Source organism: Malaya genurostris, chromosome 3, assembly GCF_030247185.1.
Source record: "Malaya genurostris strain Urasoe2022 chromosome 3, Malgen_1.1, whole genome shotgun sequence".
Classification (NCBI taxonomy): Eukaryota; Metazoa; Arthropoda; class Insecta; order Diptera; family Culicidae; genus Malaya; species Malaya genurostris.
In genome coordinates, this window is record NC_080572.1 from 239,125,032 (window position 1) to 239,140,540 (window position 15,509).

Sequence of the window (15,509 nt, forward strand, 5' to 3'; positions counted from 1 at the left end):
CTAACGTTTTCGTTCAAAAAATAATAAAATTGTCGATATTTCGTGGGTTTACCTCCACCCGCGCTGACGAAACTACCCATGCAGCCTCTAACATAGTAACCCATGAGTCGGCAGATAAAATTTGACATCTCCATCAGTCGAACTCTAACCGTGATGGCAAAAACAGTGAAGCAAATCCGTTCAGAAAAAAGCACATCCAAAAAACGGCATCCAGCCGCGTCGAAAACGGACATCGTGAGGCACTTTGTGGACGCCGGATACGTCCGTTCCCACCAGAGATCAGAGCATCGAAAGAAAGCTCCGGATGACCGACGAGGTGAAGTTCATTTCACACACCAGGTTCCCCAAGAAGGTGCAGCTGAGGCTGACAATCAGTGAAAAGGGACGCTCTTTTCTCGCTCCGGACTGACCGTGAACGGCGATATTCATTGTACGAAATGTATGCTGGAAGTTGCGTCGTACACCAAGAAATACCATAAGGATGAAGACACGTCGTTCTGACCGGATCTGGCATCGGCCCACTACTCGAAGCGATCGTTGAAAGAAATGGAGCGGCTGAATAACGATGTGGTACCCAAGTCGGCAAACCCGCCTAACGTTCACCGGTTGCGTCCCACTGCTAGTTTCAGGGAAAACTGTAAGATCTAATCCAACAATTTTGTCGCGTTAACTGAGGAAGAATTGATAAATAGAAGAAAAAAGAAAGAACCCAAAAAGCATCCCGATAGACTGCCAGAAGGCCGCTCGAAAGGGTGTACAATTTTTTTTGCAAATAAACTTATATAATTACCTTCCATGGAAATTTTTCAAAAGCAATTATTTGTCTTAGCTATTTTTTCATCACCATCCGAAATAATTCCGTGTTTTTTAAGGGGGAGTAAGGGATAATTTGAATCGAGAAACGCTTTTTTGTAATTTTTTCCTTTTTTTATACATATAAAAAATAGCTATAGAATTATTTTAAAGAACGGCATGATTATACCAATAGATAGATAACATTTTTTTCCATAACTGAAAGAGTTTTTGTTTATTTCCTTTTCCGCATTTATATCTCATCACCTGGGATAGCTCAAAAGTAAAACAGTTCAACACAGTCTTAAACGTTTATAGGCCTGAGTCTTGCCTCAGGGGGACACTTTTCGACGGTTTCATTATCACTATTTTATACACTTACTGGAAATGGTAGGTTTCACGTTGGGTATTGTTAACCAAAAATGACTCATGATCATGTTTCCAAATACGGGATATACTACTGTGGATAAAAGTAGTAGGACTTTTGAATTATATTTCGCGCAGAAACATAATTTTTTTCTAGGTTGGTATCACTGTCAGTGACATCTGTGTCAAGTGTCACGTCAAAATATTACTTAGTGTTTAGTACATGTCTGTCTTTCTGAAGTATTAAGGGCTGAGGCCAGTGTGTTTTAGGGCGTTTAAAAGGGCTATTTTCACGCTTCAAATCTGATTTTCTCTGATTTCGGTGACGAATATAAAAAACCCAACTGACAATCTCTTAGAAAATTAGTTTAGATTATTCTGTGAAAATTTCAGAATGATTGTTTAACTTTAACGGTCGGGAAAGTCTTTTTTCTGAAGGAAGAATTGCATAGCTGAAAACGGCAACTTTAAACTTGTTCATTGAAAATCTCGCCTTCAAAAGCATGGATCAAAAATCTATCCTGACAATGTCTAGATAATTTAATTTAGATGCGATTAGTGCATAAAAACATATATGTTGTCGCGATGAAAATGAAGTGTAAGTTATTTTTGTGGAAGTAAGTCGATTTCTATGTTGGCGCCATTTTTTCTGCCCCAGCTTCCTGGTAACGTAACGAAACCTAAGAGAGAAATAAAATCGGCTCAGCAAGGCTGCCAAACAAGCGGCAGCTTTCTTGGATTTTATGTGATGTAGTCAAACTTGTAACTGAAAATATCAAAGCTTTCTTGGCCACCCAGCCACATCGAGAGTCATTTTACACGTTTGTGAGAGAGCATGGAGAGAAATGTAATACGCACAGCGAGCCCCGTGGTTTTACGCGACCTACTGGCCTCAGCCCTTAAAAGTGCAATCGGCGATTTTTACAATGAGTGAAATTAGTCAACCAGTCGAAGTTCCATTAAATTTTATGTGCGGAATCAAATTTCTGGTGCCGAAGCATTCAGAATGTTGCGAAAGGCCTTCGGTGATATCTGTATTTCGCGAGCCAGTGTTTTTGATTGGTACAAGTTGTTCAGAGAGGGTCGAGAATGCGTTGACGACGAACCACGTCCAGGACGGCCATCAACATCAACGGATGATGAACACGTCAATAAAGTCTAGGAATTGGTGCTCTAAAATCGACGAATAACAGTCAAAGACCTTACTGGGATTGTTGAAATATCGGAAGGACCAGTAAAAGCATGAATTATGGGCCGACAACTCTTAGGTTTTGCACCACGATAATGCACCGTCGCATACTGTATTGATTCTTCGTGATGTTTTCGCCGAAAATTCAACCAAAATCGTTCCGCAACCACCGTATTCGCCTGATTCAGCTCCGTATGACTTCTGACTAATAAGCAAACTCAAACGACCGCTCCGGGGAAACCGTTTTGAGTCAATTGAAGACATCGCAACGTGAATCGCTACGCGCATTAGAGGGTATTCCGAAAATTGACTTTAACAACTGTTTTGAGGATTGAAAAAAAAATGTTGACACAAGCGTATTGGGGTCGGGAAGATATTATTTTGAGGGGGATTTGTTCATTTGTTTTTCTCGACTGCTTAGTTATTTTTGAGTAAAATGTGTTAAAAAGCCATTGTCAGCAACAGAAGATTCATTGCATCAGCCGTGTAGTTGTTAGACCGGTTAGAAAATCTGTTGAAGTTCAAGTTCCACATCAGAACTTTCATTCACCAATCGCAGCAGACTTTGTACAGTAGCAAATATGTGGCTGCTCGGCCACCCATGGAAGTTGACCATCAATGTTAACTTCCCTCTCTGAGCAGCCTAGATAGCCGTGTAGTGTCGGTAGCGGTTTCCCAACTGGCTAAGAATAACGCTACGGTCCACCTGTACCGTTGATATAAGTCCACCAAACAGGTAAGCCGTGTGGCATCCGGCGGAATTATTTTTTACCAAGAATTGATCCACTGGTTTCCTGTTCCATGTCGTAAAAGGCCACAAAAATAGGAACTCCTAAGACAAGGTGTATTTCCGTGCCGAAGACTGAATGGCTGCAGGAGGTTAAACAATGCAGTCGTGAACGGAATAACTTGGGTTTTTCCCTTACTGGATACACGCAATGCTTAGCAATCGACTTCTTTGTTCATCGCTTCGGCAAGCAGAGATTAGAAAGCTGATTGTCTGTGGGTGTCCTCAAGGTGGTGTACTATCCCCACTTTTATCGACCTAGTCGCTGATGGTTTGTTAACGAAACTTAATAATCTTGGTTTTCCGACTTATGATTTTGCCGACGATTATCAAAAATTGCTGACCGGTATAAGCATTAACACTCTCTTTGATTTAATGCAGCAAGCCCTGCGATCTGTTCAACAATGGTGTCAGGTTGGATTATCTGTAAATCCGGGCAAAACATCAATGGTGCTTTTTATTCATCGTAGGATAATCACAGGAGCTCGTCCGTTACAGTTCTTCGGTTTAGTGGTCACTGTGGTTGATCAAGTTAAATAATACTTCGGGGTTATTTTTGATTCAAAACTGTATTGGTCTTCTCACATTGACTTCAGGATTAAAAGAGCTTGCATGGCTTTCGGCCAATGCAAACGAGCTTTTGGAAAATCATGAGGACTCAAATCCAGATACGTTCATTGGATCTACACAACTATTGTTAGACCAATTTTAGCATATGGATGTCTTGTATGGTGGCAGAAAGGAGAAGTCACGACAGTTCAGTCAAAGCTAAATCATCTCCAAAGGATGGTCCTAATGGCGATGACAGGAGCATTCACGACAACTTCTACTGCTGCTCTAGAGGCGCTACTGTGCATTAAACCACTACATGTGTTCTTAAAACAAGAAGCATTATCTTGTGCATAGGGGCTGTCCATAAAAGACGTCACGCTTTTTTTGGCGATTTTTGACTCCCCATCCCCCCTTTGTCACAAATTGTCACAGAAGCAAAGACCCTCTCACCCCCCTATGTCACATGTCACGAATTCAAAATAAATAAAATTCATCTCAATACATTCTCAATATGTATGACAAACCATGCAAATATGAGGGAAAAATCGATTTATTACATGCTGTCATTAGATTAAAAAATATCCCTAAAACTACAAAATCATCTGAATTATTTTATTTATATCAATTATATAAATTAACAAAAGTATTTGGTTAGAATTGATGAAATATTTAAATCGTCTGTTTTATTCCTCCTAGGGGTACTCAGATATATTATTGTTTTAGGTAAAGAACAATATTTCCTTAGTGTAGCATACAGGGCTGAGAAAATAAAGACCAAACCTCATCAAAACGAGATCAATGCCGAAGAATCTTTTCAAGATCAGTGTATTAGTGAATTTTAAATCACATCTTCCGTCACACAATGGGTAGTGATTTTGAGCTAAAATGATTCTTGATTTATGTAAATTCAATCATTGGATGATTCGATAAGCTTTGATCTTAGTGGAGGAAAATCACATATGATCAAGATAAGACATGACATAATCTACGTCTGAAATCGTTGATCTCCCGCCCTTTTTCAAATGAAGTGCAATTTAATAAACTGCATCAGAATCAGATAAGAGAAATTCTTATGATATACTATAATCAATACTAGAAAATTAAATTACTGAAAAAATTGTCAGTGCATAACTTAAGTTAAACCGTTTGAAGGCATCTTTTTCTTTTTTACTCATATTAGGCAAAATTTATTAATTTCGCTAATTTACTCGCTCCTCCGTGCACTTTTGCTTATCACAACAGAAATGATTTCCTGCATCACTCATTACCGAATTTACAAGAAGAGGCTTTTACATCAACAAATACACGTTTTCCTATAGAATTTAAACGTTTATTGTGGAGATTTTCTCAGGAAATAGGGCAAAGCAGTAATATAATTAGGTATTTCAAAAATGCGCTCATTGAATATATTGGACGTCACATTCCAAAATCCTCCCCCCTTCCCCCTGTCACAAAAGGTCACGTTTTATGAAACTCCCCCCTCCCCCTTGTGGCGTGACGTCTTTTATGGACAGCCCCATACCGTCTTAAGGTTACAGGGCTTTGGAACAGTTACCCGTTAGATTATGCTACTAGCCACACTCGCTTGTGGTCTCAAACGTTTACGTGGGATGAGTATTTACTCGCTCCTAGTGACCTAACGGTCACATGCAGTTTTCCTTTCAAAACATTCAATGTGAGCTATCCTCTTCGTGAGGAATGGTAGTCTGGTTGTTTGAAACGACAACTTGATGAACACATAGTTTGTTATACGGACGGTTCACTGTTGAATAGTCGTGCTGGTGCTGGTGTCTACTGTCGTGAAATGAGGCTAGAGCAGTCTCGCTCACTTGGTAGATACTGTACTGTGTTCCAAGCAGAAATCTACGCGATCCTGTGTGGAATACAATTGGCTTTTCAGCAGAGGATCTGTGGTAAACGAATTTATTTTTGTTCCGACAGTCAGGCAGCCTTAAAAGCACTTAGTTCGAATGATTCACGGTCGAATCTAGTGATCGCATGTCGAACTCAAATTGAAGACCTCAGCATTTCAAATGCTGTTTACTTCTTATGGGTACCCGGCCATTCTGGTATTACTGGAAATGAATGGGCTGATGAGTTGGCTAGAGCTGGTGCAACGAATGATTTCGTTGGTCCTGAACCAGCTTTACCACTTTCAACTAGTTGGATAAAGCACAAGATTCGTTCTTGGGCTGCATCCAAATATGCCAGCTACTGGCGCAGCTTGCAAACTTGCGCTCAGACAAAAGCATTTCTAACCAGATTTATATCTGAAAATGTCATTCGTCGGCATTTTTCCAAGCACCGTTGCAGTATTCTGGTCAGAGCTCTGACTGGACATTGCAAACTCAATTATCACATGGCTACTATTCAACGTACTGAGTATTATTCGTGTGATTTGTGTGAATGCGATTATGGTACTTCATATCATCTGATATGTAACTGTCCCGCCTTGACGCAACTACGTATCCGGGTTTTTGGTTCTCCATACATGGTTGAGTCTGTGAATGCGTAGCTACAATTGAAGAATATTCTCTCGTTTCTCACCCAATGTTGTAAGGAGCTATAGTCAGAAGGGTTCATCGTTCTTCCTGGAGTGAATGAATCCTTTCTGTATTCACCTTAAATAGGGTTTAGCATCCTTTATGGGGTACCGAATTTAATTCTGCTCGTACATACTACGAATCGTTCTGCATTCTTCCGGGAGTGCAGAATGGTGTCGCTTTTGTAAAATCTCTAAATTCTCTCGGGGTTGGAGGTTTTGATAACTGTGCTTCATCAGAAAGAACGCACATAGTAACAAACCTAAATAGGTTTTACAGCAGACTGTTCGGGACCTCGTAGAAGTTCAGAATTTACTTCTGCTTCCACTAAATGTGATCCCCAGCAGATTGTTCAGCATCCCTTAGGGGAGCAGAATTTACTTCTGCTTTTTTGTGTTTTTGTGTCGTCAATTTTTCCCATCCTCCTAGTCCAACCCTTACCATTTCCTTTCAATCCTTCCCTCTTATATATCGGGAAAATGATGCTAAAAACAAATTGATGGCATGGTACAAATCTCCAAATATCAAGGGGAACGTGCCATTTGAGCCAATTTATTCTGATTCCTGATTCCTGTTAGACCGGTTAGAAAATCTGTTGAAAGTCAAGTTCCACATCAGAATGTTAGCACTTTGACTTTTCTTTACCAATCGCAGCAGACTTTGTACAGTAGCAACCGGAGCCGAGGCTATAAGAGCATAGCACAACGTCTCTACCAAAAAAGCATGCGCGAATTTATTACGTATAAATTATGTCACGATTGATTGTGAGGATCATCATCAAGAGAAGAATAATAGAATGAAAATCACAAATTGTGTAGTGTGAATCTAATAGGAAATTGGATTCGAGATTCAAATTTTCAATTTGAATTCAAGAAACATCTCACTTTTTACTATTTTCGGTACACATCAGACAGGTCATTTTTCACTATGGCAAGCTTAATAGAAATGACAATAAATTCTAGCGGTCAAAAGCGCAAATGAAGAATGGATCTCTGCTATTAGTAAACAAATACCCACTCGTTTTTTGTTTTGGCACCGACTCGTGATGGAACGGAATCAGATGTGAACTTGTAAATCAGTGTTTGAATGTTACAAAATTCTGTGCATGCCACTGCGGTCCGTATTGAGCAATATTTGTTTTGTCAGTTCATGTGGACCGTGAAATAATTGTCATCTGAAAACCGATTTTGGTTCGCAAATTGCCTCAGATGCCTTTTTTTCGAGAGTTGATGTTCTGCTCGGCATCCGGTCAGCCAAATCCACAACTCGTGTTGTTATTGTTATATCAAATCGTTTCGATGGGTGAAAATGCTTGCGATCGCACTGTTTGAGATCCTCAGCTGACGTGTTAACCTGCGCATCGCTTCCGTCTTGGCCTGCCACACTCCTTACACATTTTAAAATTGCGCATTTTCTCGAACCACTATCACCTTCAACGCAAATCGGTGCATCCGACGAATGTCACGGACGTATTACGCCATGTTTGTCATCAAATTTGCAGCGGAATTGTCACTGTCGAACGGTACGAGTATTGTCACATCCTAGTAAGCAGGTATTCTACAGCTAGAGAAAAATTCTACAGCTAGAGAAAAATTTAACCTACCCGAGTGATGATCAAAGGTGCGTTGAGGTCGGTTCCGCCAACCAACCGAATGCCCCATGGAATCTGAGGTGAATTCCGGCGCAATGTTACCAGAAAGTCGTGCGGTTTCGGACTCATTGCTCACAATTCACTTGCTTTGCACTTTGGGTTTCGAAAGTGGCCACTCTATTTTCAATCGACCGAAAAATTGGAATTCACGCCCACTGACACGCAAAATCGTTTCGTTTTTTTTGCGGATTTCAGCGAATATCAGGAAGAAGAAAAGCTACCACAAACCAAAATATCACAGTATTTTCTCGATTTTTCTCGCCACTCGGATCACTCTTATATCACACGGTGATCCTCTTTTTCGCCACTTTCGGAATTTTATCCCTTTCGAAAAAGGGAATCGATTCTACTTCAAAACACCACGACCACCACTGGCTCTACGCTTGAACTTGAATGTTTTGTTTGAAGTTTCGAAAATAATCAATCAAATTTTAAACTCGAATATGGAAATTCGCGACACGGATTTCGTTTCTTATTTTCGCTTGGTCCGCGAGACCAGTCCGACTGGCCGAAGAAAAAACCACCGTTTGAGAGCAATATGCTCTTTAATCTTCCGACACGACACCACAGACAGGCACAGTACTGGGGGCTGCTTTGCTTTGCACTCACCGCTTTCTAGCATTCGGGTCCGAGGAAAAATAAATTTATTTATTTTAATCGTCAGGAAAGCCACTCATGCACTAAAATTCGTTTGTTTGTCCGTTAGCTCGGCTACAACGAACGCGATCGCGCTCATTCGGAGGGTGGTGGCGGATTTTCCCTGTCCACGATGAAAAATTCGATGACGATCATGATCATCACCGTCATCGGAAGCCAACCAAGACTAGAGGATGCATCGGTAGTACGTTTCACCGAACCGGCCCGTATACCGACTCAGTTCACTCACTGAGCGAATGTATGTAGTAGAGGTATGAATGGTTATTAACTCTCGGGCTTGTGGGTGCTGCTGAGCAAAAGTTCCGACCATGTTAGCGGCGTGATCGTCAAGATCGTTTACATTTCGGTGCTGACGGCGTTTGTTTGAATGAGTGGAAAAGCCGCAGCTTAATTTTGAGTTTTCGTTGAAATCGTTATTTTGGCTGTGGTCAGATACTTGAAACTAGCAGTGTCTTATTTTTTCAAGCATTGAATATTTACTTGATATTTACTTTATTTTCGTATGTCTACTCATCAGTTCACAGCGGTTCAAAGTGAAGCGCTGGTGAATGAAGATTTCATGTGTGAAAATTTATAAGAACACAACTACTCAAATAGATTATAGGTCAATATCATGTTACATGACCAGTTATCATAAGACACCATGGATCAAACTAAATTTGGAACTACACGGAGAACCCTTCGATCATAAAATTGCGATATCGCAGTTTTTGATTTTTGCGACAGTTGATTTAACTAATTTCTTTTTGATTCAACCAATATGGTTTTTGATTTGCATATATTCAAGTAGTTGAAAAATATGTTGTCTTGAATGCTGTCAAATGCCGGAGACAGTTGAAAGCCAAACAATAATCGCAATGCAAAATCAACAACTTTTTCAGTTGAAATCTGTTCGCGTCGCTTCAAAATGTCAATGAAAACAACATCGATGGTTAAAGCGTTTGGTGAAATTGTGTTCATTCGATTTGAGAAATTTAATATAACAAGTGTTTATCTAACAGTGGTGTTTTGATAAAGTTAACCTTGTTTAAGATGAAAAAGATTTGGTGACATCTCGTAATCTTTCAGGTATGCGCAAAAATTTTATGCTTCAAATTCGATCATTGATTTACTTCCAGCAGACTGTTTTACTTCCAGCTGTTTGATCCCGATGATGATGTTCATGCATTAGCAATAAAACGCTTTTTGACATGAATTTAATCTACAAAAGTAACAGGAGCGAAGGATTTCAAACACACAGAACGCGCTGCGATTGAATGGCGTGTTTGAATTGCCGTCGCAAAATTCCAATTCCCAGCGGTTGATGCACTTAAGCTCATATAAATTGACTAAAATTATCAGTGCATAACTTTAGTTCAACCGTTTGAAGGCATCATCTTCCAATACTCATTTTAGGTAAATTTAATAATTTCGCACTCGCCCCTCTGGGCACTTTTGCTGATTCAAAACGTTTTTGCAATGTCTAAAACAAATAAAACCGATTTATTTTTCAACTAACAGAATTTTGTTTCAATAACAACATAAGTTATTTCAACTAAAATATTTGTTAAAATTGAAAGGTATGTGTCCTCACTAATTGACAGCATTTTTTTTTCAAACAGTTAAATTAGTTGTTTCAATCATCGTTTCTGCTAATCGAAAAACAAAAATGACAGTTTAGTTGAAACAACAATCGATTAGTTGTACCAAATTTTAACCAATCGAATTCAGAAAATCAACTAATATTCTGGTTGAAATGGGATCGCGGGTGGTTCCGTGCACGGAGAACCCTTCGATCATAAAATTGCGATATCGCAGTTTTCGATTTTTGCGATAGTTGATTTAACTAATTTCTTTTTGATTCAACCAATATGGTTTTTGATTTGCATATATTCAAGTAGTTGAAAAATATGTTGTTTTGAATGCTGTGAAAAATATGTTGTTTTGAATGCTGGAGACAGTTGAAAGCAAAACAATAATCGCAATGCAAAATCAACAAGTTTTTTAGTTGAAATCTGTTCGCGTCGCTTCAAAATGTCAATGAAAACAACATCGATGGTTAAAGCGTTTGGTGAAATTGTGTTCATTGAGAAATTTACGATAACAAGTGTTTATCTAACAGCGGTGTTGTGATAAAGTTAAACTTGTTTAAGATAAAAAAGATTTGGTGACAAATTAGAAAATTTTAATGAATGATCATCTCGTAATCTTTCAGGTATGCGCAAAAATTTTATGCTTCAAATTCGATCATTGATTTACTTCCAGCAGACTGTTTTACTTCCAGCTGTTTGATATCGATGATGATGTTCATGCATTAGCGATAAAACCCTTTTTGATATGAATTTAATTTATAAAAGATACAGGAACGAAGGGTTTCAAACACACAGAACCCGCTGCGATTGAATGGCGCGTTTGAATTGCCGTCTCAAAATTCCAATTCCCAGTGGTTGATGCACCCAAGCTCATATAAATTGACTAAAATTATCAGTGCATAACCTTAGTTCAACCGTTTAAAGGCATCATTTTAGGTAAATTTAATAATTTCGCTAATTATTCGCCCCTCCGGGCACTTATGCTGATTGAAAACGTTTTTCTACATCAATCATTTCCGTTCGAATCAGAAGTAATTTTTTAGAATTTAGATCTTTGCTGATCTCGATTTGACATGATCATGATCATACAAAAATCAAAATCACTCAGAGATCAGATCAGTTCTGATTTCGTAATGATATTTTATTCCTCGGTTAAGATCACTTGAAATCAGCAGTGATCGGTGGTTTTCCCAGCCCTAATGATATTTCATGTCAATATAAAATACTGTTTTTATTTTAACAATGCTATTTATATCGCGAATCTCAACATACCGAACTTATTTCAAATAGATCATGACGTGTATCAGTAAGTATATTTTTATTATTTTCGCAAATCAATAACATTGTTCGAGTTGATTCAACTATTTGCAATTTCTAAAACAAATAAAACGGATTTATTTTTCAACTAACAGAATTTTGTTTCAATAACAACACCAGTTATTTCAACTAAAATTGACAGCATTTTTTTCAACCAATTAAATTAGTTGTTTCAACCATCGTTTCTGCTAATCGAAAAACAAAAATGACAGTTTAGTTAAAACAACAATCGATTAGTTGTACCAAATTTTAACCAATCGAATTCAGAAAATCAACTAATATTCTGGTTGAAATGGGATCGCGGGTGGTTCCGTGTACAAGATTCAATTATTATGTTTGCATCGAAAAAATAATCTGTTCTGTATAAATTCGCAACTGAATTGCAACTGAGAAATAATGATTGCAATATTTTTTGCCACATTCAAAATAGTGATTTTAGCGACAAAAGGCTGTTTTAAATCCAGTTGACTGATTACACAGCACTACATATTCAGAATGAATCCAATAAAATGCTATTTAGCATTAAATTTATTGATAGAAGTAACAGGAGCGCAGCATTGTGGCACGTTTGAATTGGCATGGCGACAGTCTGCGTTACGTTATTCAAGCTAAAATGGCTAATATTTTTTATTCAGCTACGTAACATGTTTTGTGATTGTTTTGCCTCCCTCATTTAGAAAGGTTATGAAATCACTGTGAAACCCGTTTTTCGAACCGAGGCCGAGTTTCATATTCAACTCATTTTATTGAGTGCGCAAAATACCGGGGTGGGAGTGTATGTGTGTGTATGTATGTATGAAACATATTCTTGCACTCACTTTTCTCGGATGTGGTTGAACCGATGTTAGTAAACTTAGATGTATTGAAAGGTATTGCAGTTTCATACAAAAAATCCTGATTTTTGGAATCAGACTTCCGGTTCCGGAATTACAGAGTGATATGCACAAAACAAATTAAAATTAGTGCAATAACTTTTCTCAGAGACGGCTAGGCCGATTTCCACAAACTTAGAATCAAATTAAAGGTATAATTATCACAAACAAAGTTCCTGAATTTTGTTTCGATGCGACTTCCGATTCCTAAAATACAGGGTGATTAGTGTAAAAACTCCAATTTTAAATTACTTCCTCACTTTTCTCAGAGATAGCGTTACCGATTTTAACAAACTTAAGGGGTTCAGTTCGTGCTCGCATCTCACCCGACGCAGTCGAGAATCGTTTACGTTTGAAACAACAGAAACAAAGACAATACAGTGCAGTGGACAATAGAGTGTACAGAATAATCAAATACGATTTAACAAAGCCTGAATCTTGGCCTACAAGACCAAATTCAATTTGTATAGATTTCAAGTGTTGCAAAGCTAGACCAGCAGCAAATGAAATTGAAATCTTACTTAATAAACGAATGCATCTAGACGCTAATAATGTAAGTGAGATTCAATTTAACAAAGCGTCTAACTGTGTGTACATTATGTTTAAACGTGAAAGAGATGCAATTGCATTCGCTTCGGTTAACAATGAGGTGCACAGCGTTGAGTGTGATAACATTAAATACAAAATCCCTGGGCACATGGTGGACAATGCCATAGAAGTACGCGTGCATGACCTTCCCCCGCAGGCCACCGATCAGTCCGTTCGAGAGATCATGTCGCAGTACGGTGAAGTTCTTTCCATCGAAAGAGAAGTATGGCGGAATTTTTTCCCCGGCATCCGGAATGGCGTGCGAATGGTACGTATGCATCTACGTAAGGCAATTCCATCTTACATCATTTGTGGTCAAGGTGGGACACATCCGTGTAAAACGCTGATTACCTATGAAAATCAGCTGGTTACAGGCCAGTTTTGTGAACAACCTGCACACTACGGTAAACCTTGCACCGAAACTGCAAAAAGGACATCTTCAACCAAAGACAAGGTCAACCGTTCAACAATGGAAACTAGTGAGCGCAGTACTCCTGTTTCACCATCAAACCAACCAGCAACTGAAACTAATGTATAACAAGGCGCATCTAAAGCAACTAGCAACGAGCTCAAGACTACGAACAACAAGGAAAACGAAACGAAGACGGACACCAACAACAATACAACCGATGAAGCAATGGATGACGAGACGAGCCACGAACAAAGTGCCCCTCAACCCTCGCAGGAGGGATATGGAAGCTCTTCTCGTCCTAGAAAAAGAGTGACAACGAGATCCACTTCAAAAAATTTGTTATTTAAAAAATCGGCTAATTCGGCCACGCAAAGCTTGTACGCAAATAGGCCTGAATTAAAATACCTTTTAAATAAAAAAAACTTAAGGGGTTACACCATTGTAGAAAAAAACGAGAAGGACTTTTTTGGGGAATTATTTTGGGATCCAAAAAATGGAGCAATCCGAATTTTGTAATAACTTTTTAATATATATATTTAAGTACAAATAAACGAACAGTTTTAAAAAATGAAAAACAAAATGGCAACTTGGCGGCATTTCCGCGAAATTCAGCTCCCGCAATTTTCGCTCTAGAACAGAAAATAAAAGATTTTCAAATTTCATTTTTCAGTGTGCATAGAGGTACGTAGGGGTTTTTTTAATTAATTGATTTTCTGTAAAATGGCAGCCCTTTGAAAATGAAACCGCATTTTTTCATCACAAAAAAATATTCACAATTTTCCAAAACCCCTACGTGGAGATCACTATCGAAAATATTCTGTAAAATTGGTCGATTGGTGAAGATTCACTTGACTTATGTTTCCGGCCAGCTAAAAAACGTGGTTCTGAGATAAACGCGTTGAAAGTTTTCGGTGCTGTATGATCCTATCTTATACTTACATGCCATTAATCGGCAATGTCTGGACCATACAATTCGCCCGCTTTTCATCTTTTGGAATATTATTTATAAGATCATACATGACCTTTTGCAATGAAAAAAAATCCGATTTTTCGAAAATTCTACAGTGGTGTAACGCCTTAAGTTCAAATGAAAGGTTTCATGGTCCCATACAAAACTCTTGGGTTCGCTGCAGACCAATTTCACATTTTCATCTTGAATTACACGATTGCCTTGCAAATTTTCACACAATCCATATGAATCTGATAACACCGACAATGATATGCAGATGGCGCTTCGATCGGTTGACATAGTTTAATGTTGGGCAATAAATTTGGCAGTTTTCGTCGCTTGAACATTTTTTAGTTTCGCAAATCGCCAATATTCAATAAGTAACACTTTTCACTAATCAACACACACTTGCCACAGCTGCGATGTCACTCAAAATAACTGTGTCGGCCAATTACTTTACTACAACTTAGGCACCGCAGCGTACTCCCAGTGATGCCTACTCTCCACTGTAGAGTGGCGTAGAAAAGCATTTTAGGACAAATTGATTTGGCTGTGGTCGAGCAAACCAAGGCTTCCCCACTATCGGAACGGTAAGCAAATGTACCCATGAGAATGTCCAGAGAAGCGATTGTTAACATTCCTAGACAGTTATGACGCTTCCTCGCTATTCTGGCACGATTTGGCATATTGTCACTACGCCAAAGATAGTTACGAATGATGTAAAGCGTATGAAGTCCTTGTTCTACCGAATGAGGTGAATCCACCTAGCTGCCCGGAGTTGCGACCTATCGAGCGGTATTGGGCTTCGTGAAGAAAGAACTCTCTCTCAATATAAGTAACAAGCTACAAACATAGAAAAAATCAAAATTCTTAGTCAAAAGCAGCTAAATTGGTTGCAGAGAAGTCTGCACAGACCCACATGGCTGGAGCACACTGAAAAGTCTACACTTTCTTCATGCAGCCAAACTAAGTGACTGTAATTAGTTTTAAGATGATTAATAATGCACAATTAAATGAAAAAAAAAATCCGTTTTGAATTGAACTAATAGCATTTTTTTTAATCCAAGTTTTATCTGTCTCGATTTTGTCACGAGCAAGCAATTACTGTTGTTTTCTACTTCAAAGTGCTCAGGAAATTAAAGCGAATAAAATGGTGGACGCATTGAAACTGACTGTGTTTCACATAAAAATAGAAGACTTTATTTTTATCGCACAAACATATATGTTTCATGTACTAATCGCATCTAAGCTAAATTATCTAGA

The 15,509-nt window shown here is 38.6% G+C and overlaps 1 protein-coding gene across 6 annotated transcripts in view; it reads right to left on the reverse strand.

Annotated features, from left to right (window-relative positions):
* LOC131439191 (PDZ and LIM domain protein 3) overlaps positions 1-15,509 on the reverse strand; it is a 124,547-nt gene that overhangs the window by 81,559 nt on the left and 27,479 nt on the right. The window contains exon 1 of one of the 6 annotated variants that reach the window (XM_058609924.1): positions 7,833-8,504. The exons of 1 other annotated variant lie outside the window; for it this stretch is intronic. In XM_058609924.1, coding sequence (XP_058465907.1) covers positions 7,833-7,949 — 117 coding nt within the window. In that variant the 5' untranslated portion in view covers positions 7,950-8,504. Of the gene's footprint in view, positions 1-7,832; positions 8,545-15,509 lie in introns of those variants that run through there. 4 more of the 6 variants (XM_058609921.1, XM_058609919.1, XM_058609923.1 and 1 more) reach the window with 4 other exon arrangements.